This window comes from Miniopterus natalensis, chromosome 17 (genome assembly GCF_054644295.1).
Source record: "Miniopterus natalensis isolate mMinNat1 chromosome 17, mMinNat1.hap1, whole genome shotgun sequence".
Taxonomy (NCBI): Eukaryota; Metazoa; Chordata; class Mammalia; order Chiroptera; family Miniopteridae; genus Miniopterus; species Miniopterus natalensis.
The window spans coordinates 592,375-616,728 of NC_142097.1; the positions used below are offsets into that span (position 1 = coordinate 592,375).

General features: G+C 45.0%; 1 protein-coding gene across 1 annotated transcript in view; it reads left to right on the forward strand.

Moving 5' to 3' along the window:
* USP22 (ubiquitin specific peptidase 22) overlaps positions 1 to 24,354 on the forward strand; it is a 54,270-nt gene that overhangs the window by 23,149 nt on the left and 6,767 nt on the right. Inside the window, exons 3-10 of the mRNA XM_087825729.1 lie at positions 1,383 to 1,496; positions 6,747 to 6,848; positions 7,791 to 7,960; positions 9,230 to 9,377; positions 11,635 to 11,740; positions 13,469 to 13,627; positions 23,158 to 23,284; positions 23,992 to 24,083. Coding sequence (XP_087681855.1) covers positions 1,383 to 1,496; positions 6,747 to 6,848; positions 7,791 to 7,960; positions 9,230 to 9,377; positions 11,635 to 11,740; positions 13,469 to 13,627; positions 23,158 to 23,284; positions 23,992 to 24,083 — 1,018 coding nt within the window. The remainder of the gene's footprint in view (positions 1 to 1,382; positions 1,497 to 6,746; positions 6,849 to 7,790; positions 7,961 to 9,229; positions 9,378 to 11,634; positions 11,741 to 13,468; positions 13,628 to 23,157; positions 23,285 to 23,991; positions 24,084 to 24,354) is intronic.

Consider the following 24,354-nt stretch of genomic DNA (forward strand, 5'->3'; position numbering starts at 1 on the left):
TTGTTGGAAATCATTGGCTTCACACACTGATGAACAATTGCTGTGGAAAAGTTCCTTGAGGAAGGACTCACCTGGGAGGACTTTAACACGCACCTTTCCCAGGCAGGTGGGCTTGCTGTTGGCTGTATGCTTGGCATATTTTTCATCAAATGCCTTTGCTTTTCTGAAATTTTTGTCCTCATTGCTAAGCTTGTCTCAGACTAGATTTCTCTTGGACATCCCCATGCTAAGACTGTGCACTGACAAAAGGCACCGGCGGAGCTCTCAGAACAGCTGTGATGTGGACTTGCAGAGTGTGTTAGAGTCTTGTCAGTGTTTTGGGTGGGTTGAAGGGCAGGCATGGGGTTCTTCGGTGGCTAGTTTGTGCTTTAAGAGACCTGTTTTAGAGGACTTTGCAGATCTACCACAGTATCTCTGATCTGAGTCATGGTAGCTGAAGACATGAAATGTGATCAAAGCTGTGATTTATTACGATGTTGCTGTCGACCAGGATGGGTACTGTAGTTCTAGGGATTACTTTAATCATCGTACAGAACTATGAGGTGTTAGTGCTTTTAATGTCAACATAGTGCCAAAGGGGAAACTGAGGCTCAGGGGAAGTGAATACATAACTACCAAGTGGCAGAGTTGGGATAATACCAGTTATTCTAAATCTGCTGTTTCCTCCATGCTACGTTGCCTCTCAAACCTCTGATATGCTTGTTGACTCCAAGCCAAGAAAATTCTTTTAAATTGTTGAATGAGACAGTACCTTCTATTGCTCAAAGGACTTTATCTTATTTATCTTTATAATGAAGTAATTTGAAGTCAGGCGGCACCCTATTTTATAGGTACTGAGAAGGTACGCAGGACCCACTCATAAGTGGGCAACAGGCAGCTCTGGCCAAGAAGTCAAGGTTGTCTGGTCAGAGGATGATTTACTGCTATCCTTAAAGAGTAGGCAGATAATTACTGCATTCTTTTTGTAACAGTACTAGGAATTCTAGATGCAGTAAAACATGGTTACTGTATGTCAGGCCCAGAATTCTGATTTAAAACAAGGGAAAACGCAATGAGAGTTTCCTTTGTTTTAAATATTACTCTTTCAGATACTTAACTATTGGGTTCTTTATGAAATATGAGTGTGGCACCTCGTTCTCACTTGGGTGCCTCACCCTTTGACAGGAGCTTCCATAGAAAAGTGGCATACCTCATCTGCTTGGGATAAACTGTCCGAAGGGGGAGGAAACCCTTTCGTAATAGCAGGGCTCTGTGACTTGAGAGGTGGGAAATGCTATAGACAGCCCTGTGTCTATAAAACTTGTTTGTCTAATTTGTGTTCTTAAGCATTGCCTTTTCATTTTTAATTACCTTTGTCTCTCTTTCTTCCTTTGTTTTTTCAGCCATAGATCTTATGTATGGAGGTATCTACTGCTTTTTGTGTCAGGACTACATATATGACAAAGACATGGAAATCATTGCCAAAGAGGAACAGCGGAGAGCTTGGAAGATGCAAGGTTTGGTCTTGCCTAGATTCATGTTCCTCGCGTGTCCTAGCCCAGCGTACCCTCTCCTCCGTCAAGGGCGAAACTCACCAAAGAAAGATCAGTTATCTAGGGAGAGTCAGTGTAGGGAAACGGGAAAGTAAGCTGGCAGTTGGATTTTTACTGTTTAGTGGAAAGACAGCCCCCAGCCTGCCTGCCCCCCGCCACACGCACGCACGCACTCGCACCTGCACCTGCACCTGCTCGCTTCCTCCCAGGCACAGGCACAGAGTGGAGCCAGGCTAGGCTGCAGGACAAGCAGTGAGAGGCTGGCTGTCAGCTGCAGGTGCCCATCACTTCCCACAGCTTCCCAAAGCTGTCCTTTGCCCCAGGTCCCCCAGCGGCATGTGGCTGCTGTGAGGGGCTCTGCTGGGGTTGAGAAGAAACGTGCACCAACACCTACGTTCTCCGTCTTAGGCATATTCATAGGGACAGCTGTAGTAAGGCCACGTTGCCATCAGGTCCCTGGTGAGCAGTTTACCTCAGCTCTCCAGTGTTCCGGGAAGCAGCCTCGCCTCAGGACTATTAAAAGATGTATGTCCCTGGTTTCTCCCAGGAGGGAAGACTGTTTCTGATTAAATTATTATAGGATCTCTCTTAACACTCTTTAACTATTTGGGTTATGTTTAATCTGTGTTAACAGAATTAAAATTGCCAGATGGAAAATGTAATAATCTACCACTTACACACCACCCACCTGGTTTAGGGTTTTCCTCTGGGCAGTGCCTCACAGTCAGAGCATGGTGGCTTCTTGTCTGCCAGTGCTTCCTCCAGCGTGCTGCCTCTGTCGGGGTGTGGCCAGGGGTGCAACAGATGCATGCAGCCATTTTCTGTGTTGCTCTTTTGTTTACTTTTGGCTTCCCTGATGTTCCCCCTTTATTAGTTTTCGTTTCCAGCATGTGCTTCTGCTGCGATGGCAGGCGGGGTATGGTGTCCTGTGTGGTTGCTGAGCCCAGTGGCCCCAGCAGTGTTCACAGAGAGCACACACGACCCAGCATGTTTCACAGATGTGGCCTCACTTGTTCTGCTTTAGGAACCCCATTTTTTTGAGAAAGGAAGAATAGAAACAGGAGTGATCAGAATTACTTGTTTCACAGATCTTTTCTGGAGGACGACTTCCTATTCTTTTCTCCTCAGAACCGTAGTAGCATTGCTCTGAGAACGAGCATATTGTTTCTTTGTGCTGAACACTTGACCGCAGGGCCCAGAAATGCAGGTTCCGGATGGAGTAAGAGAGCTCTTCTAATACCTTCCTGCAGCCCCATCGGTCCGCGAGAGGCTGTCCTTGTGACATGGATTGGCTTGTGCAGGAGTTTTAGGTAGCATAGAGCAGGTGCTTCCAGTGAGGACTTAGGTGTGCAGTAGGGTGAAATGCAACACTTATTAGCATTTATTGCATTGTCTTTGGTTTAAATCTTTTATGGGTACATCTCAACGATGTATTCCTCAAAAAATATATATATGTGTATATTTTAAATATGTCTTTGTTGATTTCAGAGAGAGGAACGCAGAGGGAGAGAGATAGATAGAAACGTCAATGATGAGAGAGTCATTGATCGGCCACGGCCCACAACCCGGGCATGTGCCCTGACCGGGAATTGAACCCTGATTGCTTGGATCCTAGGTTGACGCTGAACCGCTGAGCCACGCCCGGCCGGGCATATATGTATATTTTTAAACTTGTCTTTATTGTTGAAAGTATTACAAATATCCCTCTTTTCCCCCCATTGATCCCCTCCACCCTGTATCCACCCCCCAGGCCTTCCCCACACTGTTGTCTTGTCCATGGGTTATGCACATATGCATGTAAGTTCTTTGTTTATCTCTCCCCACCCACCACCCACGCCCGCCTTCCCTCTGAGACCCCCTCAGTCTGTTCTATGCTTCTATGTCTCTGGATCTGTTTTGTTTATTAAATTCCACATATGAGTGAGATCATGTACAACTGAATCAGGAAGAATCAGGAAACCTGAATAGGCCAATAACACCTGATGAAATCAAAGCAGCAATTAAAAAAAACCCACCAAACAAAAGCCGTGGTCTGGACAGCTTCACAGGGGAGCTTTCTAATTCTTTAAGTCGTAGGGTTAGATAGTTTACTAAAAATTGTTCTTGTTTTTTGAGGTAGGGCTGTAATGCTATGAACTTCCCCCTTAGAACTGCTTTCGCTAAGTCCCATAGATTTTGGGTTGTGTGTTCATTTTCATTTCTTTCCAGGAAGTTTTTTATTTCTTTCTTGATCTTATTGGTAATTCATTCATTGTTTAATAACATACTATATAACCTCCATGTGTTTGAATGTTTTTGAGTGTTTTTACTGTAGTTGATTTTTAATCTCGTGCCATTGTGATCTGAGATGCTTGAGATAATTTCAATCTTCTCGAACTTCTAGAGACCTGTTTTGTGTTCTAACATGCGGTGTATCTTTGAGAATGACCCATGTGCACTTGAGAGGAATGTGTATTCTGCAGCTTTGGGGTGAAATGTTCTGTAAATATCAATTAGTTTTTGTATGGAAGATTTATCCAGTGAAGTCAGTGGGGTGTTAAAGTCCACAACTATGACCGTATTGCTGTTGATCTCTCCCTTAAAGCCCTTAAGATTATTATTGATAGGTCCTTATTTATTACCATTTTAATTCTTTATGCCTATGTTGTCTCTATATTTCTTCTTATTATTACAGCAGTCCCTGCAATGCTGGTTTGGTGTTGATAAACTCCTTTAGCCTTTTTTGTTTGGGAAACCCTTTATTTCACCATCTATCTTGAATGATAGCCTTGCTGGAGAGAGTAGTCTTGGTTTCAGATCTTTGTTTTGCATTACCTTGAATACTTCATGCCATTCCCTTCTGGCCTGTAGAGTTTCTGATGAGAAGTCAGCTGACAGCCTATGAGAGCTCCTTAGTAGGTAACAGACTGCTTTTCTCTTGCTGCCTTTAAGATCCTCTTTGTCTTGAATTTTTGGCATTTTAATTATGATGTGTCTGGGTGTGGGCTTCTTTGGATTCTTCTTGCTTGGGACTCTCTGTGCCTCCTGAACTTGTGTGACTTTTTTCTTCATCAGGTTAGGGAAGATTTCTGCCATTGTTTCTTCAAACAGGTTCTCTACCCCTTGCTCACTTTTGACCTCTTCTGGCACTCATATGATGCTAATATTGTTACATTTATATTGTCCCACAGCTCCCTTAGACTGTCCTCCTGTTTTTTAATTGCTTTTTCTTTTTGATTCTCTGATTGATTTTTTTTCCTACCCTATCTTCGAATTCATTGATCTGATCCTCAGCTTCCTGTAATATGCTGTTTATTCCTTCCAATGTATTCTTTATTTCTGTGTCATTCTTAATTTCCTTCTTAGTTTCCATATCTTTTCTCATGCTGTTGAGCATCCTTACAATCAGTATTCTGAACTCTACATCTGATAGATTGCTTATCTCCATTTCATTTAGCTCTTTTTCTGGAGACGTCTTTTTTTCTTTAATCTAGGGCTTGTTTTTTTATCTCCTCCTTTTGGCTGCCTATTTGGGTTTGTTTCTATGTATTAGGTAGGCCTGCTAGGACTCTTAGTCTTTTTGGATGGTCTATGGTGCAGGCCAATGTCAGACGCTGTTTGTGAGTGGCCTTGAGCACCCTGTTTTGAGCTATGAACAATCCATGGCTTGAGGTCCCCTCTCTTGGGGCTGGGTGCATTTGGACAGGACCAAGATGCACACAGAGTCTGCTTTTCCAAGGCCCAGGTCCAGAAGCAGATCAGGCAAAGACTCAAATAACTTTGAGGTCTTCCTCTGCCTGTAAGGTGATTAATTAGATTCTTGTAATGAGCCCCAGGCTACAGAAACTCCACAGGGTGCGTCGGCTGATTGTTATCAGTCTCTTAATGAACCTCAGGCCGTAGAAACCTCTCTGGGCAGTGCAAGGGTGTTCCAGCAGGGTGAGGCAGTTGCTTCCCCCTCAGGCAAAAGCAGCTTGGAAGGTAAATGTCTGCCTGAGAAAGATATCCTCTGCAGTATGGGGGAATGACTCGGCTCAGGAATCTAGAGGGGTGCCCTCTGAGCTCTATCTCCAGAGCCCACAACCCTAGATTATCCTCACACAGCTTCAGTCCATTCTGCTCTCCCTTTGCTGGAGCCCAAGGTGAGTGGCTACACATGAAACTTTGTGCATTGGTTCTTTAAGAGGGTGCCTGCATTTCCAGCCGTCTTTCCCTGGCAGACAGAAGCCCAGCTGCTTTTCACAGCCAGATGTTATATGGGCACCTGTCTCAGTTCTGGTGCTCTGGGCTGGGAAGCCCAGCTTGGTGTTTAGGCCCCAAAGTTCTCAGTGGGAACCCCCCACGGTTGAGCTCTCCCTCCAGACCTTTAGCTGCTGCCTTTGGGAGCCCAGCCAGCCCTCTCGCGCCTCCGCACTTCCTGCCAGTCTCTATGTGGTCTCCCCTTTTCCTCTTTGGTTACAAGGGTGCTCTCCAGCTTGTCTTCAGTTGCAGTCGATTATTCAGGATGGTCTTTCTGTATTTTAGTTGTAATTCCAGTATGATCCTGGGAGAGTGTAAGTGTAGCTTCCGCTCAGTACAGTGCCATCCAAAATGTATTTTAATAACTGCATTTTTCTGTCACTTTTGCTCACTCACCAGAGAATCCTTCATCTCCATGGCTGAGTACTTCCCCTTGGTGCTGACTCTACAGTCTACTCAAGGGATAGGCTCTGAAAGAACAGCCATTTGGTGTCAGTGGCTGGTTTGCTTTAATTGGAGGCCTTGCTTTCCTTCCTCCAGGGAATTGCTAAATCACAGCAGCCTCTAAATATACCCGTACCCCGGCCAGGCGTGGCGCAGCGGTTGAGCATCGACCTGGGATCCAGGCGATCAGGGTTCGATTCCCGGTCAGGGCACATGCCCAGGTTGTGGGCTCAGTCTCCAGTCGGGGGCGTGCAGGAGGCAGCCGATCAATGACTCTCTCATCATTGATGTTTCTCTCTCTCTCTCTCCTTTCCTCTCTCTGAAATCAATAAAGATATATTTTAAAAAAATATATATATATATATATATACCCGTAGTGTTCTGTCTAGCCTGCTGCAGCATAATAGGGTTTTAGAAAGATCTTGTAGTGTGGATGTCCCCTCTTTGAATACAGCCTGATAAACTACATCACACGTCACCACTGTTTGTATTTATAAACACATTTGATTCAAATTTAACTAAAAGCACTGGGAACTGTTTTCCTCTGCTTAGGTGTTGGAGAGAAGTTTTCAACTTGGGAACCAAGCAAACGGGAGCTGGAACTGCTAAAACACAACCCGAAAAGGCGAAAGATCACCTCTAACTGCACCATAGGTAGGTGGGTGGCAGTGCTTGGAGCGGTGGTCACTCACTCCTACTTAGGCTTACTCCTGAGGGTTTAAAGTGAATAGGTGTAAAAATGTGGTCTCATCACACAGTACTCCAAGCCCTGACATTCATTCACCCATCTTCTCAGCAGCCACTTCTTGAGCACTGTTCTCTGCTAGCACCTATGGTAGGCTTGGGGTGCGGTGCTGGGTGGAGATGGTCCCTACCCCTTAGAATCCACTTGTATAAAAAGGCTCACGTTTAGTCTCACCAGGATGAAGCTGTGCACAGCAGTCTTCACGGAGTGTGTCGTAGGAGTATCCTCTGGGTTTCCTAACAGCTGAAGAAATACACTTTAGAAAGTTTTTTAAAAACTATTTTTGTTTGTTGTTGGAGAGGCTCCATTCTGATCAGTACTGTTGCCTGTTGTTAAAGAATATCTTTGGGTAATTTTACCAAGACATACAATGGCTGAAGTGGGGGCTAAGGGTTAGGGAGTGATGGTGATGAACATTCCTCAGTATAGTTTATATAAAAATTAGAAAAATATTGCCCTGGCCGGTGTGGTAAGTGGTTAGAGCATTAGCCTGCACACTGAAGGGTCTCAGGTTTCGATTCCTGGTCAAGGGCACATTACCGGGGTTGCAGGCTCCATCCCCATGCCTGGTCCGAGGGTGCATGCAGAAGGCAACCAATCAGTGTGTGTGTCTCACATCGATGTTTCTCTTTCTCTGTGTCCCCCTCCCTCCCTCTCTAAAAATCAATGGAAAAATATCCTTGGGTGAGGAGTAACCAAAAAAAAAAGTAAAAGAAAAATATTAACATTCCTCCTTGAAGGATGAGTAAAGGAAAGTGGGCGTAAATGTGAAGGAGCCGCTGTGGTAGCCTTGGGCTCAGTACCTCCAGGCCAGTGCTCAGGTCACTGCGCTCCTGTCTGCCCCCTCCCAGGTCTGCGTGGCCTCATCAACCTGGGGAACACCTGCTTCATGAACTGCATCGTCCAGGCCCTCACCCACACCCCGCTGCTGCGCGACTTCTTCCTCTCCGACAGGCACCGCTGTGAAATGCAGAGCCCCAGCTCCTGTCTGGTGTGTGAGATGTCCTCCCTTTTTCAGGAGGTGAGCACTGTTGACTTGTGCAGTGTAACATTTTGGTAACTATGTTGTTGTTTCTTTCTCTCTAAAAAAAATAAAGTCAGATCGACTTACAGTATAATGAAGGCACATTTCCAAAACCTTCTGTAGTGAGAGAATATTGACTGGGTGTTGAATGTGGAAGGCTCACAGTTTCCCAAAGGGAATCATTAGATAGGAGATTATTAGCCTCTTGAGCCCTTAGAGGGGCCTAGGAGAAGGGCTGGCATTATCTGTGGGGACTGTCAGAGCTCACCGTTCTCTGTTGTCTGCCATCCGGACTCTTAGCAAGGCATGTGGACATGTGCACCCCACTTCCCTGCTCTGTTCTCAGGGTGGGATCTTCTCTCCTGTCATTGGGCCTTCTGAGTGGGCTGCACCTGGCTTGTCCTCAACACCTGGCTCTGCTCCCAGGTTGGATTGTGGGCCACATTCATGTCTGTCCCTAACCAGCATGGACGGCATGACAGAGCTCAGGCATCCTTCGGTTGCCTCAGTTCAGCGACCTCAGGAAAGTCTCTCAGAGCTGAAGCAGCTCAGCCACGCCAGCTACAAAGTGGGCTGCTGCTGCTTCGCAGGTTTCTGGGAATCCCTAGGTGTGCCGCACAGGAGCCAGCAGGCAGCGGGTCTGTTTGTGGATAGCCTTTGATGGCAGTGTAGCCATGCCCATCCACCTACATCTTGGATGCTGGCTGCTTTTGCATTGCATTAGAGCACGTGAGCACCAGTGGAGCTATTGCTGCAGATACCACCTGGCCTGCATAGCCAGAGTCAGTTACTAGCTGGCCCTTTTCAGAAGACATTTCCCAGCCTCTGGTCTAGTCTGACCCATTTCCTTTATACTCACAGCATGCCTATAATTACTGGGATCACAGCAGTGAGCAAACGGAATGAAATCGTTGGGCTCAAATAGGACAAAGACAGGTGCAGTTGAGAAACCAGCCGGTGGGTGTGTCACTTTCCTGTGTGGATTTCAGCCATTTTTACTGGGCACTTTGGGTAATAAATCCAAATAGGCTTGGGTTTATTAAGATATATTTTACAAGCAGCAGAATTCACCTTTTAGTGTGTAGATCTATTTATTTTGACAAACATGCATCGTAATTCACCGTCCAGGCTTATTGTAGAAAACACTATCCAGACTCAGAAAGCCCCAAGTCCGCAGTTGAGGCAGCTGTGCAGTGTTTCTATTGTGTTCAGAGTGTAGCGTTTGTTCCTGACAAGTGGTTTTGTTTCCCTTCTCTCTCCGAGCAGTTTTACTCTGGGCACCGATCCCCTCACATCCCGTACAAGTTGCTGCACCTGGTGTGGACGCACGCCCGGCACCTGGCAGGATATGAGCAGCAGGATGCTCATGAGTTCCTCATTGCGGCCCTGGACGTGCTGCACCGGCACTGCAAAGGTGGGGCTGGTGCCTTCTTCGGAGGGGAGGGGAGGGCCCCTGCAAATACGGTGCAGCTGACCTGTTCACATTTGATTTGTGTCTAATTCTGTTTTTCTCCCAATAAGAAAATCTGCAGCTATCCTGAAGAGGTTTCTACAGTTAGTCTCACAGTGGCAGGTGCACCCTCCTGGCGCCTTTTCTCTCACATTCGTGTCCTTTAAGAGCAGAGCCCTGTTTCCAGGTCACTTAGTTAAACAGCCTTTATGTTACTGCTGCCCATCTCTTGGGTCACTGGGCTGCTCTCAGACACACCGTGGAGTCTGAGGTTTTCACTCAGAGACAAGCCAGACTTGAGATTAGACGGCTTATTGTGATCATCAAGGCTTTGTGATCTAACTTTTTTTACTTAAATTTTTTCCTCCTAAAAACATGCATAGTATCATTTTAATGCTTGCTGTAGGAATCAAAAGCTGCTGAATAGCTTAGGTGAGGCTTGGCTTCCTAGTATAAAGTGTAACATGCTGTACCAACAGAAAAGGGCCATGTGAGGAGCCATCATTAGTTACTATTTCAAGCGCTTGAGAAGAACTAAGAGACCTCTGTTTGAAAATGCATTGCTATTAAAATGTACACGTGACAAAAAGGGTGAAACCATGTGCTCTATTTCTGGCATAATTCCTTTTGAAATGTCACTTAGAAACAGGGTCATCTGAACTCAGAATTCAGCAACGCTGCTAGTTCACAGCACGGGGGGTGGGGAGGGTGTTCTGGGGGTTGGGACAGTCCAGGGCAGGGCAGGGCAGGGCAGGGCAGGGCAGGGCAGCAGGCCCACCACGCACTTGGTTAAGTGTTCTTTTTTTACTTGGTTGGGACCTTCAGGTATATTTCAGCTTATTTTTCTTTGCATCTTTACATATTTTTCTGTATCCTAACATTTTGTTCCATGAATTTGAGATCCTTCTGGGTGGCGTTTTCTCCCTAATCTCTCTAGGCAGCTGCTGTCAGAAGGCTGTAGCCACTCTTTATGCCTCTGTGGTAACTAACTTTTCTGATACGTAATATATACATACAGATGGACACACATGTTCTATCCCCATTGTCTAGCTGAATGAAAGTTACATAGAATGTGTATAGGGCGTATGTTAATGTATACTCTATTTTACCATGTAAGTTTTATATTTATACATCTACACATAAATTATATACAGGGCGGGCAAAAGTAGGTTTACAGTTTGTATGGAAAATAATACAATAATAAATAGTACAGAAAGATACTGTTGCCCAGCTGGTGTCGTCTCGTGCACCGAGAGGTCACTGGTTTGATGCCCAGTCAGGGCTCATGCCCAGGTTTCAGGTTCGATCCCCAGTAGGGGGCGTGCAGGAGGCAGCCCATTGATGTTTCTCTCTCATTGATATTTCTGTCTCTCCCTCTGCCTTCCCCTCTCTAAAGAAAAATCCATTAAAATTTTTTTTAAAAAGCACTATTTAAAAAAAAGAATAAAGTGTTGCATACACACAGCTGTAACCTCCTGTTGCCCCACTCTGTGCAGTTGACCCTTGGGCAACCGGAGGCACCAGTCATCTGCACAGTTGGAATTCTCAGTGTAACTTACGTCAGCCCTCAGTGTCCTCAGATTTCCAACCTCAGCTGACCTTGGACAGCGTGGGTTTGAATTGTGCGGGTTAATTGAAAAGACCTGCATGTAAGTGGACCTGCACAGTTCAAACCATGCTGTTCCGGGGTCACCTGCAAACATGACTTGTATTGAACTGGAGAGGATGGGGGTTGTACTTACCTAGATGGAACTGACTAGAAGCCAGCCAGCTCCGCCTGAAGTTCCACAGCCGGGCGGCTGGTGAGAAAACAGACTAAGCGGAGTCCTGCAGGGACATGCTGTGGAGAGAGGACATGTCTAGTCCAGGGAGTAGCGGCTTCCCTGGGAGTATTTGCCCTGCAGTGGGTCAGGCCACCTCACTAGGAAACATTTAGTCATTCTGTAAATGGAAAAGGAAATCAATAACTTTCCTCGAGTACTGGGCATTTGATATATTTTGGTGCCAAGATAGAAGCTAAGGGTATCTTCTTGGGAGCAGAGGAGAAGGAAATGGAAAACCTGTCTTGCATGTTGAGTGTCTTCACATGCCCTTGGAGAGTGTCAGCACCTCTAGCTTCATAGGGCCCCTGTGCTTGAAGGGCCTCGCCCTTGGAAACTTGCTGACTTTGGGGGGCCGAGGGGGCACAGATGTGGATCACAGAGCTCTGGTCTTCCCTTAGGTGATGAGAACGGGAAGAAGGCCAGCAACCCCAACCACTGCAACTGCATCATAGATCAGATCTTCACGGGGGGGCTGCAGTCGGACGTCACCTGCCAAGTCTGCCAGTAAGTGAGGCTTTGTGCAGGGGACTGTGTGCCCTGGGTGCCTCCTAGGCCCTACTCGCCAGGCCACACTGTGGGGCCCCAGGTCCTTCCAGGGAGAAAGACTTCACTGGATGTTGCTCATCAACATGGCACTTTTTCAGTCTGCACACTGTTGTGTTCCAAGAAGTTTTTAAAGTTTCAGACTCTTGAGCGTGATGTTCAGGCAGTGCCCCGTCAGGCCTTCCTGGCAATGTTCCAGGAGGTTCTGGAACAACCAGGCAAGAAACAGGACACGTTTTATTTAGACAGCCCTTGATGTGTGGGGACAAAATAACCCCAGTAGGAAAGGCAGGAGAAATTCGCAGGTCTCCTGAGTGTGACGGTCAGCAGGGCCGTGTCCGCCCTGGGGCTGCGAGGCTTCGTGTTGGGTTGTCTGTCGCTGTCGACACCCGGCAGGCTACGCTGTGAAGCTGTCCTCCCCATCGCTGCTTTCCTTCGGGCCCCTGATGCTAGGTGCCAGCTAAAGAGCCCACTTCAGAGGCTGGGCTGCAACGGCAGATACTTGATGTACGTGCTCCAAAGTGAGTCACTGAAGTATTTCATGGTTTCCTTTCCCATTTTCTCCAAAGTAGTGTCCCTAAATTCTTCATAGGTTTTGGTTCTGTGCTTAGAGCTCAGGGCTTTTATTTTCAGGAGAAGAGTGCATTGGGGGTGAGGTTAGAAGAACCCACTCTTTCCTCCACCCTCAGTACACTCCTATGGTTTTTATTTCACTTCAGCTTTATTCATTTATTCATTCATTTATTGTTGATCCTCACCCAGAATACTTTTCCGGTTGATTTTTGGAGAGCGTGAGGGGGACATCGACGTGAGAAGGACACGTTGATGGGCTGCCTCCCGCTTGTGCCCGTAGCAGAGCCGGGTCGAGTCTGCAGCGGCAGTGTGTGCCCTTCAGTTCGTGGGCTGATGTTCCACCATTAGCACACCAATCAGGGCTCACTTCAACTTGTTTTTAAAAGCCTGGTCACAGATCCAGTAAAATTTAAAAACCTATAATGGATTAGCACTTGCAGTTGTGTAGGATAGACCAGATGCTGGAAAAGAGTCCGTTTGGCCTGTAGGAGGTACACATGCAGTTCTCTTACGTAGCATGCGTCGTCACAGGCCACGCTCTGAGCAGCTTGGACTCAGGCTTTAAATAACTGCCTCGTTGGCCTGTGCTGTTGAACTCTACCAGCAGGAGATTGTCTCAGATTTCCATCCTGTTTAAATTTCTGTAGTCCGTTTCCCAATCTGAATTTTCAGTTTGTGTATTTTAAAGTAAATCTCTGGGAGGGAATTGAAATGCTGCCATTCAGCCTGGGTGGCTGTGCACTCTCTCTGTGAAGTGTGCTTGGAGGTCTCCCCAGGCTCAGCAGTTCTGTTCCCAGAGGCTGCTGAGATGATAGGTCCATTGATTCAGAACCTCTGCACATGGGGCCCAGAAAAACCCTGACATGATAGTGCTGATCTTCTGGGTGTAGAAGCTATGGCTTTAGGAGCAGACTTTGTCTTAAGTGGTTTGCATGGTGTTTCTCCCTAGGGCTTTGGGAGCCCAAGACACACTGGGTGTGAGCACATGTTTTTGACCTGAGATGGATAAAAGGGTGGAGCTGTGAGAATGTTGGGGTGCACTCTATGAGGTGGTACCTCTGAAGATATGTGTGGATATCAGTTCTCACATGGGTTTCTGTCTCCTCTTGCTTCTAGTGGAGTCTCCACCACAATAGACCCCTTCTGGGACATCAGTTTAGATCTGCCTGGCTCTTCCACCCCATTCTGGCCCCTGAGCCCAGGGAGTGAGGGCAGTGTGGTGAACGGGGAAAGCCACATGTCTGGAACCACAACACTTACGGATTGCTTGAGAAGGTAAGAAACCTCCAGCACTTTTGCAGAAAAAGAAAGTTCTTTCCTTGCAGGAAGCTATCTCTCTTGCCATGAGGCTCTTCAGTAGTAAAACCCAAATAAACCTAGGGCTGCCCAAGGTCCCAGTAGTGTGTGTTTTACACTTCCCGTGTGGAACATGGGAAAAGAATCCAGCGTGCCCACCGTTGGTCCCAATGACTCCTACTAGGTTGTCACATTTTTGCAAGGTGACTAGATGTTCTATCCACCTAGCTTTGCATTGTGGGATGTCTGTATTACAACTACTGGTCCACCCCACCCCCAGTGTAAATGAACAGAGAGCAGAAGTTACAGCTCCCTCACCTTCTGTGGCTGATAACTACCAGAGTCTTCATGAGGGCCGGCCCTCCCGCGGGTGATGGGAGAGCTGTGATGTTCCGTCTGCATCTGCACTGTATTTATGTCCATTTGCTGCATCATCAATTTAGACAAGTGATGAGATTTAGGGTGCAGTTGCTATAAAATGTATTTTAGTAGCTGTTACGTACAAATGTGTTAAGGCCAGAAATCCTTCCTAAACTTTATTTTAATAGGGCTTAGTGTTTTAAAGCCTTTATTTTCCTCTACTTCCATTAACTCAAGGTCCCTGCGGACAGGTCCTCGCTGGGTGGAAGTGCCCCTTGAGTTGAGGGGTGGGGCTTGGTTTTGACCTTACCACCATAGTCAGCATACGCAGAGGTACATGTTCAGAGTTTTAAAGTTAACTTTGTTACACTGATAGATTCAGATATAAGTGAAGTATCAGAATTTAAATTTGGGAAACAAACATATAAATCTTTTGATTTTTCAAGAGAGTATTTATAATGAAATTAAATTTTATGGTAAATTTCAGTAATATGGACACTGCCCACAAAGCAGGCAAGGAGGGCAACTGCACTTAGCAGACGGAAGCATGTGGAAGCTGCCGGTCAGCCCCACGTCTGAGGAAAGGTCGGCTTTCTTTGTCTCTAGTTTTTATTAACAGTGAAGGGTCCCTTTTCAAATTGTATTGAGAGTAAATCACAGAGCTGGTGGAAGAACTTGAAGTACCTGTGGTTTTTAGCTCTAGACATTCAGGTTTTTGGGCATTTCATGACTTAGAGAACTGGAGGGTGGCTGAGTGGCTGTGACCATTGGCAGCACCTGCACGAATGCTCAGATGTGCTCCTTGAACCTCTCCTTCATGGAGGAGGGCGCATCTGGACTGCAGTGTTTGTGTAGTAACCGACCAGGGCTCCTCAAAGCCCTTCCTAGGGTTTCCGTGGGCTTGGTGGTGCACCATTTGCTCTTTGTTGCCTTATAGCTGTCTCAGCTCTTACATTTGTGTGTTTTCTCAGCTGGGACAGAAGTGCAGCCCCCTCAGGGGAGGGGACTGCCTCGGGCTCTCTTAGTGTCTCCCAGAGCACTAAGGTGCTGGTGGACATCTGGTACATGCGGTGAATGAGAGTTTACTTGCTTTTACTCAGTCATAGTTCTTGCAAGGTTGCAAGTGGCAGGCAGTGACTCTGGTGAACTTAAGCAGGTAAGGACATGGGGTTGTTCACAGAATCCATGGAAGGCTAAGAGAACCCAGCTCAGCAAACAAGTGTCACCTTGGGAGGCTTGGGACCAGCATCTATAAATAGCCCACTGCTGCCTGCCTGCCCTGGTGCAGGGAAGGTGCCACTCATGGACACAGGTCTTCCCACAGTGCTTCATTAGAACAGTAGCCCAGGTTCAGAGTCCCCAAGAGAATCACTCATCTGATGCCCTCATTGCTGGGGTGGGAAGAGCAAATACTGGCTTTTGTGGTCAGCTTCAGTAGTAGAGGGCAGGCCCTGCTTCCACCCAGGTTTGCAGATTCTCTGAATGGGGGAGGGGAGGTGTGGATAGATACTTAAGGAGGTATGTAAATTGGGCTCTTTTCCATCCATAATTTCTTAATTTGTAACTACGTTAGGTTGAAGCCAAATTCTCTTCATTCTGACGTTGTGAGGCTTGTTCGGTGTGTTCTTTTGGTTCTGAAGCAGGTTTGGTGGGAGGAAGTGAGCATAGTTTGGCTGAGATGACAAGAATCTGGGGGCAAATGTATTTGTGGGCACTGCACATGGAAACAAAACTAACAGATTATCAGAAACTTCTAGAAAAATGAAGTTAAAAAACATCAAAGGATGACTTGACTACTGAGCATTTTGCAGTGGGTGGTGTAAATTTTTTTAAATGTATATTATCACAACAAGTCGTGTGCTGCTTGATCGGTTGCTTAATTGATAATAGTTAGCAAAGCAAATATAATTGGCATGAAGTATGTGAATCAACATTCGAGGGTAGTTGGGATAATAACCCCCCAGTGTGACTTTGCCAGCCCCGGAACAGTCAGGAAGCCTGTCCTGTCCTAAAAGGAGTTCCTGAAGCAGGCCTCCGGGTTGTTTCATTGGTTCCCTGTAGGGGGAAGGCCCTTGGGATTCCCGGAGGGCAGTGCAGTGTTCCTTGCAGCCAGGTGCAGGGCTTGGGAAGCTTGTTGCCTCAGGCACTTGCTTTCTACCCTTTGTCTTCTCTTAGAGCAGGGGTGGGCTACACCTGTGAAATCATTTGGCCTGGCGTTGCCAAGGCAACTGCAGGCGGGACCCCAAATTCAATAAATCTAGCTTTTTTCATAGCTAATTTAAGTTGATAATTTTGTACAGCCCTCTAATGATATAAATATCCAAATAGCCCTTGGCAGAAAAAGGGTTCCCCACTCCTGTCTTGGAGCTTTGAATGCTTGCGGGACAGTAGTCCTCTGCCTAATTTTGGCTGCGGTTGGTATTGGACTTCCGCTTTCTAAAGTCATGTTTGACTCTGCCATCGGAGTTCTTGTCCTCTTGTCGCTGCAGCTGACCATGGAAGCTGGCAGAGAGGTGGTCCAGGTCCCTGGCTGGTCCTGAGGAGTGTGATTTGGATAGGGCAGAACTGTGTTTTGAGTTGGAAAATTGGATGATGGAATAATGTTGTGGCAACTCTGGTGTATCTCCAAAGTCCTCACTGTTCACATGCACACTTTCTTCTCTCCTGCCATCGACCTGCCAGTCATCGTTCAGTCTTCACTGATTGGTTTGTTGTAGGTGACAGGAACAGCACTGGGTGTTCGGCCTGTGGGGTCACACCAGATCTGGGTTCAGCAACCTTGGAACTTGGGTTCTGGCTAGGAAAGAATTCAGAGCCAAGACCCAAACTACAAGAGAACATTTATTTGGTAAAATTACAGAGGTGGAAGAAGTAATTCCCAGAAGAAATGGACTGAGGAAACAAAGTTTTAGAGGCAAAGGAAGGGCCCTTGGTGCTTGGGAGTGAGAAAGCTAATGCTAATGTGCCTGGGGGGGAGTGGCTGCAGTGGAAAGAAGGGAATGGCAGAGACACAGGCTTGAGCTTCTCCCAGGTAGGAGAGCGCTGAGTCCTCAGTCCTAATGGTTTTAAGTGTGAAGATCTTAGGGGGGCCGGTCCCCGGGAAAGATCTTATTATAATACTCAGCAGCTTTTCATGTATGTCCTTTCAGGGTTGTGGTCTCCAGTGATTGATTTGTTGTTGCCGGGTTGGGGGCCATCATTCAATGCAGCTGGTCCTGAGATCAGCTGTGGCTGGTTTTGCTACTTTTCTGGGCCTGGAGCTTAAACACAAACTGAGGCCTAGATGTTATCTCTAGGGAGGAAAGGTCAGGGTGTCCAAACCCATGACCAGCATATGCTAGGGGAGGAAAGGCCACCCTGGGGGTGAGGTCCCACCCTACAGTTGTCCTTATTAGGCACCCAGGGCTTTGCACCTGGGGCTTTCCATCCGGGTGACCTTCTGTACCTTGCCCTCTATTGTTCTTGCTCTGCTCTTGTCTGTCTAACTGCCTATCACTGTGGTTTTTAAAACTGTTTTAAAGTTTGTTCAGTCAGGATTCAGACTAGGTCCACATACTGCATTTGGTTTATTGGTCTTCTGAGTCACTTGCAAGTTTTCTTTCCCTGCCTTTTCTTTGTTGAAAAGACAAGATCATTTGTTAATAGAATTTCCCAACTCTGGACCTTCCTGACTGGGTGTGCAGACGAGTCCTGCAGGTTGTGGTGAGCATGGGGGGTGCCTGGCCCCATCCCTGTCCTCCACAAGACCTCACTATCCCCTCGCCCTCTCCTGCTCCCTGGGCACCTCGCAGATGGCATTTCGGCTTTGCCGGGCATTGTCCAGCCTTTGCTGAAGTGGCAGCATTCCCAAAAGATAAATAAGGATGTCCAGCTCCAGTTGTCAAAAGGTGGAATTTTCTGTTTGTTTTTCAGCTTTAAATTTTAAAATTTTGGCATAAACTATATTGAAACATCTATTTTATGGTTTTTATCTTTAGTAGATACCACAAATGCTTGCTAACTTATCCAGTCCAACCTGTCTATCTCATGATCTATCTTCACTACGAAGATCAAATTTCCCAAATGTCTCATTTGAAAAAATTAAACCTTTTCTTTTGAGATAATTGTAGCTTCCCATATAGTTGTAAGAAATACTCCCTAGTGATTGCATGTATCCTTCACCCCACTCCTCCCAGAACAGTGTCACAGCCAGGATACTGACACCCTGCAGACCGGATGTAGGGAGGGCACTCCCACCACCCAGGAACCCTCGTAGCCATCCTCCTGCCCTCTGACCACCACTGTCTCCCGGACCCCTGGCAACTATGAATCTGTTCTCTGTTTCTATAAATTCCACATTTCAAGAAAGTTATATAACTGGAATCATACAACATGTAACCTTTGGGATTTAATTTATTTCTTTATTGAATTTATTGGGGCAACGTTGGTTAATAAAATTATATAGGTTTCAACATAACAAACCATCTGTATTATATTGTATTGTGTGCTCACCACCCAGAGTCAAGTCTCCTTCCATCACCATTTACCCCTTTACCCTCCTCTGCCTCCCCTACCCCCTTCCCTCTGCTCATCACTATGCTCTTATTTTTGTCTATGAGGTGTGTTTTGTGGTTTTTTTTTAGATGAATCCTTTTACCTTTTCACCCAACCTCCAACACCCCTCCCTTCAGACAGCTGTCAGTCTTTTCTCTGTATCTATGAGTCTTTTTCTATTTTGTTTGTTTATTTTGTTCATTCGATTCCACATATGAGTGAAATCATGTGATATTTGTCTTTTTCTGCTTGGCTTACTTCACTTAGCATAATAATACTCTCCAGTTCCCTCTACGCTGCCTCAAAGGGTAAGTGTTCCTCTTTTTTTATAGCTGCATAATATTCCACGGTGTAAATGTCCCATAGCTTTTTTATCCACTGATCTACTGATGGGCTGCTTCCAAATCTTAACCACTGTAAATAAGACTGCAATGAACATAGGGGTGCATATGTTCTTTCAAATTAGTGTTTTGGGATTCTTAGGATATATTCCCAGAAGTGGGATCACTTCATACTGTTTTCCATAGTGGCTTCACCCGTCTGCATTCCCTCCAACAGGGTGCCCTTTTCTCTGCATCCTCGCCAGCACTTGTTGTTTGTTGATGTAATGATTGACGGTTGTTTGTTGATGTAATGATCTGACAGGTGTGAGGTGATAACCTCGTTGTAATTTTAATTTGTATTTCTCTGAAGATTAGTGATATTGAGCATCTTTTCATATATCTATTGGCCATCTGTATATTCTTTTTAGAGATGTGTCTATTCAGGTCTTCTGCCCATTTTAAAATTGTTTTTATGGTGTTGAGTTTTATAAGTTTTTTATAAATTTTGGATATTAACCTCTTATCAGATGTATCATTGGTGATTATGTTCTCCCATTCAGTGGGTTGTCTTTTAATTTTGTCGATACTTTTCTTGGCTGTGCAAAGACTTTTTATTTTGTTGTAGTCTCATTTGTTTCTATTTTCTTATGTTTCCTTGCTTGAGGAGATATATCAGAAAGAATATTACCATGAGAAAGGTCCGAGATTTTACTGCCTATGGTTTCTTCTAGGGTTTTGATGGTTTCAAGCCTTACATTTAAATCTTTTTTTTCTTTTCTTTTTTTTTTAAATATATCTTTTATTGATTTCAGAGAGAGGAAAGGAGAGGGAGAGAGAGAGATAGAAACATCAATGATGAGAGAGTCATTGATCGGCTGCAGCCCGCAACCCGGGCATGCGCCCTGACCGGGAATCGAACCCTGATTGCCTGGATCCAAGGTCGACGCTTAACCACTGAGCCACGCCCAGCCGGGCTACATTTAAATCTTTAATCCATTTTGAGTTTATTCTTGTGTATGATGTAAGAAGGTGGTCTAGTTTTATTTTTTTGCATGTATCAAATTTTTCCAACATTTATTAAATAGATGGTCTTTACCCTATTGTATATTGTGGCCTCCTTTGTCAAATATTAATTGACCATAAAGCCATGGATTTATTCTTGGGATCTCTGTTCTGCTCCATTGATCTGTATGTCTATTCTTATGCCAGTACCATGCTGTTTTGATTACAGTGGCTTTGTATTATAGTCTGATACAGGTAGTGTGAGTCCTCCAATTTTGTTGTTCTTAAGATTTCTGAGGCTCTTTGGTTCCATACAAAGTTTTGGAATATTTGTAATAGTTCTATGAAATAGACTATTAGTGTCTTCATAGAAATTTCCTTGACTCTGTACATTGCTTTGGGTCGTATGAACATTTTAACATTAATTTTTCCAATCCATGAACATGGTATATGCTCCCACTTACTTGTATCTTCTTCAGTTGTTTTCTTCAGTGTCTTACAAGTTTCTGAGTACAGGTCTTGCACATATTTGGTTAAATTTATTCCTAGGTAGGTAGGTGTGTGTGTGTATTTGAAGCAATTGTAAATGAGATTGTTTTCTTAGATAGTTCATTAGTGGTGTATAAAACTGCAACTGATTTCTGGATATTTTGTGTCCTGCAACTTTACTGAACTCATTTATCAGTTCTAACAGTTTTTTGTGTAATCTTTAGGTTTCTCTAGTATCATGTCACCTGCAAATAATGACAGTTTTACTTCTTCCTTTCCAATTTGGATGCCTTTTATTCCCCCTCCCCAATATGTTTTTACTGATTTTAGAGGGAGAGAGAGGAAGGGAGAAATACCAGTTTGCTGCCTCCTGCACGCCTCTTACTGGGATTGAGCCTACAGCCCAGGCAAGTGCCCTGACTGGGGAATCGAACCAGTGACCTCTCGGTGCATGGGATGATGCTCAACCAACTGAGCCACACTGGCCAGGGCTGTTTCTTCTTCTTGTAATCTGTTTAGAGTTTTTCATTCTTTGATTTTAATTTTTTTTTTTTTAAAATATATCTTTATTGATTTCAGAGAGAGGAAGGGAGAGGGAGAGAGAGAGATAGAAACATCAGTGATGAGAGAGTCATTGATCAGCTGCAGCCCACAACCCGGGCATGTGCCCTGACCGGGAATCGAACCCTGATTGCTTGGATCCTAGGTCGATGCTTAACCACTGAGGCACGCTCAGCCGGGCTCTTTGATTTAGTTCTGGAAGATTTGCATGTTTCTAGGAATTTATCCATGTCCTCAAGGTTGTCCAATTTGTTGGCATATAGTTGTTTTATAATATTTTCTTATAATCCTTTGTATTTCCTTGGTGTCAGTTGTAACTTCACTTTCATTTCTGGGCCCTCTTGTCTTTTTTTATTGATGAGTCTATTTAAAGGTTTGTCAATCTATCTTTTCAAAGAACCAGCTCTTGGTTTTATTGAATTTTTGGCGGGGGGGGGGGGGGGTTAGAACTCATTTATTTTTGCTCTGATCTTTATTATTTCCTTTCTTATACTCACTTTGGGCTTTGTTTTTTGTTCTTTTTCTAGTTCTTTTAAGTGTAAAGTTAGATTGTGTATTTGAGACTTTTCTTGTTTTATTGAGGTAGGCCTGCAATGCTCTGAATTTTCCTCTTAGGACTGCTTTTGCTGTGTCCCACAGATTTGAGGTTGTTGTGTTCTCATTTTCATTTGTTTCAAGGTATCTTTTGATTTCTTCCTTGATCTCTGTATTAACCCATTTATTGTTTACTAACATGTTATTTAGTTGCCATGTCTCTGTGTGTTTTTCAGATTTCTCTTGTGATTGATTTCTGGTTTCATACCATTATAGTCAGAGAAAATGCTTCATATGATTTCAGTTTTCTTAAATTTATTGAGATTGTTTTGAGTTTTTGTTTTTTTTTAATTTTTTTTAACATATCTTTATTGATTTCAGAGAGAGGAAAGGAGAGGGAGAGAGAGAGAGAGAAACATCAATGATGAGAGAGTCACTGATTGGCTGCCTAGCCCGTAACCCGGGCATGTGCCCTGACTGGGAATCAAACCCCGATCTCCTGGATCCTAGGTCAATGCTCAGCCGCTGAGCCACGCCCAGCCGGGCTGTTTTGAGTCTTAACATGTGGTCTATCCTAGAAAGTGTTCCATGTCCACTTGAAAAGAATGCATATTCTGCTGCTTTGGGGCGAAATGCTCTGAAGATAACAATTAAATTCATCTGGTCTAGTGTGTCATTTAAGGCCACCGTTTCCTTGGTGATTTTTTTGTCTGGAAAATGTATCCATTGATGTGAATGGGTTGTTAAAATCCCCTTCTATGACTGTATTACTGTCAGTTTTCCATTATGTCCTAGATTGGCTTTACATAGTTGGGTGCTCCTTTGTTGGACACACATATGTTTACAAGGGTTATGTCCTCTTGTCAGATCGATCCCTTTATCACTATGTAGTGTCCTTCTTTGTGTCTTATTATCGCCCCTTTTTTTTTTTTTTAATATATCTTTATTGATTTCATAGAGAGGAAAGGAAAAGGAGAGAGAGAGAGAAACATCAATGATGAGAGAATCATTGATTGGCTGCCTCCTGCACGCCCTCGACTGGGGATCGGGCCTGCAAGCCGTGCATGTGCCCTGACCGGGAATCGAACCCTGATCGCCTGGATCCTGGGTCGATGCTCAACTGCTGAGCCATGCCTGGCTGGGCTTCTTGTTGTTGTTTTTTAATCTTCACCTGAGGATATTTTTTCCATTGCTTTTCAGAGAGAGTGGAAGGAAGAGAGAGAGAGAGAAACATTGATGTGAGAGAGACACATCAATGGGTTGCCTCCCACACACTCCCAACCAGGGCTTAAGCCTGCAACCGAGGTACATGCCGTTGGCCAGAATCAAACACAGGACCCTTCAGTCTGTGGGCCGGCCAGGGCTGTTGCCCTTGTTTTAAAGTGTATTTTGTCTCAGAAGTATTGCACCAGCTTTTTTTTTCATTTCCTTTTCCATGAATTACTGTTCTCCGTCTCTTTCCTGTTAGTCTGCGTGTCTTGTGTACTGAGGCGGGTCTCTCGTAGACAGTATAAATATGGGTCTTGTTTTCTTACCCATTCAGCTATAGGGTGTTTTTTGAAGTGATAAAGAGAGAAGGGGATGGATGTATGAATGTATGTATTTTTAGTAGGGAATGAATCCATTGAAAGTGATAAAATAACTTTTCTCTATTTTACCCCTTCCATATTTTCTTCCTTAAAAATACATTTTTAAAATCCCTTGTAGATTTACCAGACCAGAGCACTTAGGAAGCAGTGCCAAGATCAAATGTAGTGGTTGCCATAGCTACCAGGAGTCCACGAAACAGCTCACCATGAAGAAACTGCCTATTGTAGCCTGCTTTCATCTCAAAGTAAGTTTTCCAAAAAAACTTGATAGCAGACTCCACTTTTAGACCCTAGTACAACGTGGAGCCTGCTGGTCTGGTGTGCAGAGCGCTTTTGGTGTTTGCAGTGGCTCCTTAGGAGAGCTATGGAGGGGCAGTAAGTTGTACTCTTTCCCTACCTTCTGTTGCCAGGAGAAGCCTGTGTGTGAACAAGAAGTAATTAATGCGTAATGAAAATGGGGCGTGAGTTGCTCCACTGGGGTTGGGGGTTGTTAAGGTTTTACCACTACTACCTAAATTCTTCCTTCCTCGCCTCAAGCTTTCTGTTTTTATTTTACTTAAAAGCAAACTCCCTTAGCATTATGATCTAGTCCAGGATTTGGCGAGCGCCTTCTATAAAGGTCAAATAGTAAATATTCTAGGGTTTGCAGCCATGTGATCTCTGCTTTATGTTCTTTGTTTTATTTTATGACCCTTTAAAAACGTTAAAAAACAAAACAAGAAACTATTTGTAGCTTCCTTGCTGGGTTTGGTGGCCCCTGATGTAGCCATGGGACTGTCTCTTGTCTTGTGAAAAGAACAGTGTGTCTGTTTGGCTCCCAGAGGTTACTTTCCTTGCACTTGGTTGGGTTTATTGTAAGATTCCTTTTTTTGTACACTGAGTACACAGAGAAGCACCATTGGCATAACTCCGTTACCACACCATTCCTCTTCCCCTCTCCCCATTCCTTCAGCGATTTGAACACTCGGCCAAACTGAGGCGGAAGATCACCACATATGTGTCCTTCCCCCTGGAGCTGGACATGACCCCGTTCATGGCGTCCAGGTAGGACGGCTTCTCCTGCTCTGTTGCCAGCGGGCGGCTCTGTTAGGCTGGTGGTGGGCACGGGCTCCACAACGAGACAGTTACAGGCGCTGATGTAACCATAAGTGCTCAATCGAATCGTTGTTCTGATCTTAACCCAAGACACATTTTACTTTTTAAATGTTTACTTACTGATTTTATTATTGTTTGTTTTCATTCCTCACCCAAGGGTATTTTTTCCATTGCTTCCTGGACGGGGGGAGACAGAGAGGGAGAGACAGACATCGATTGG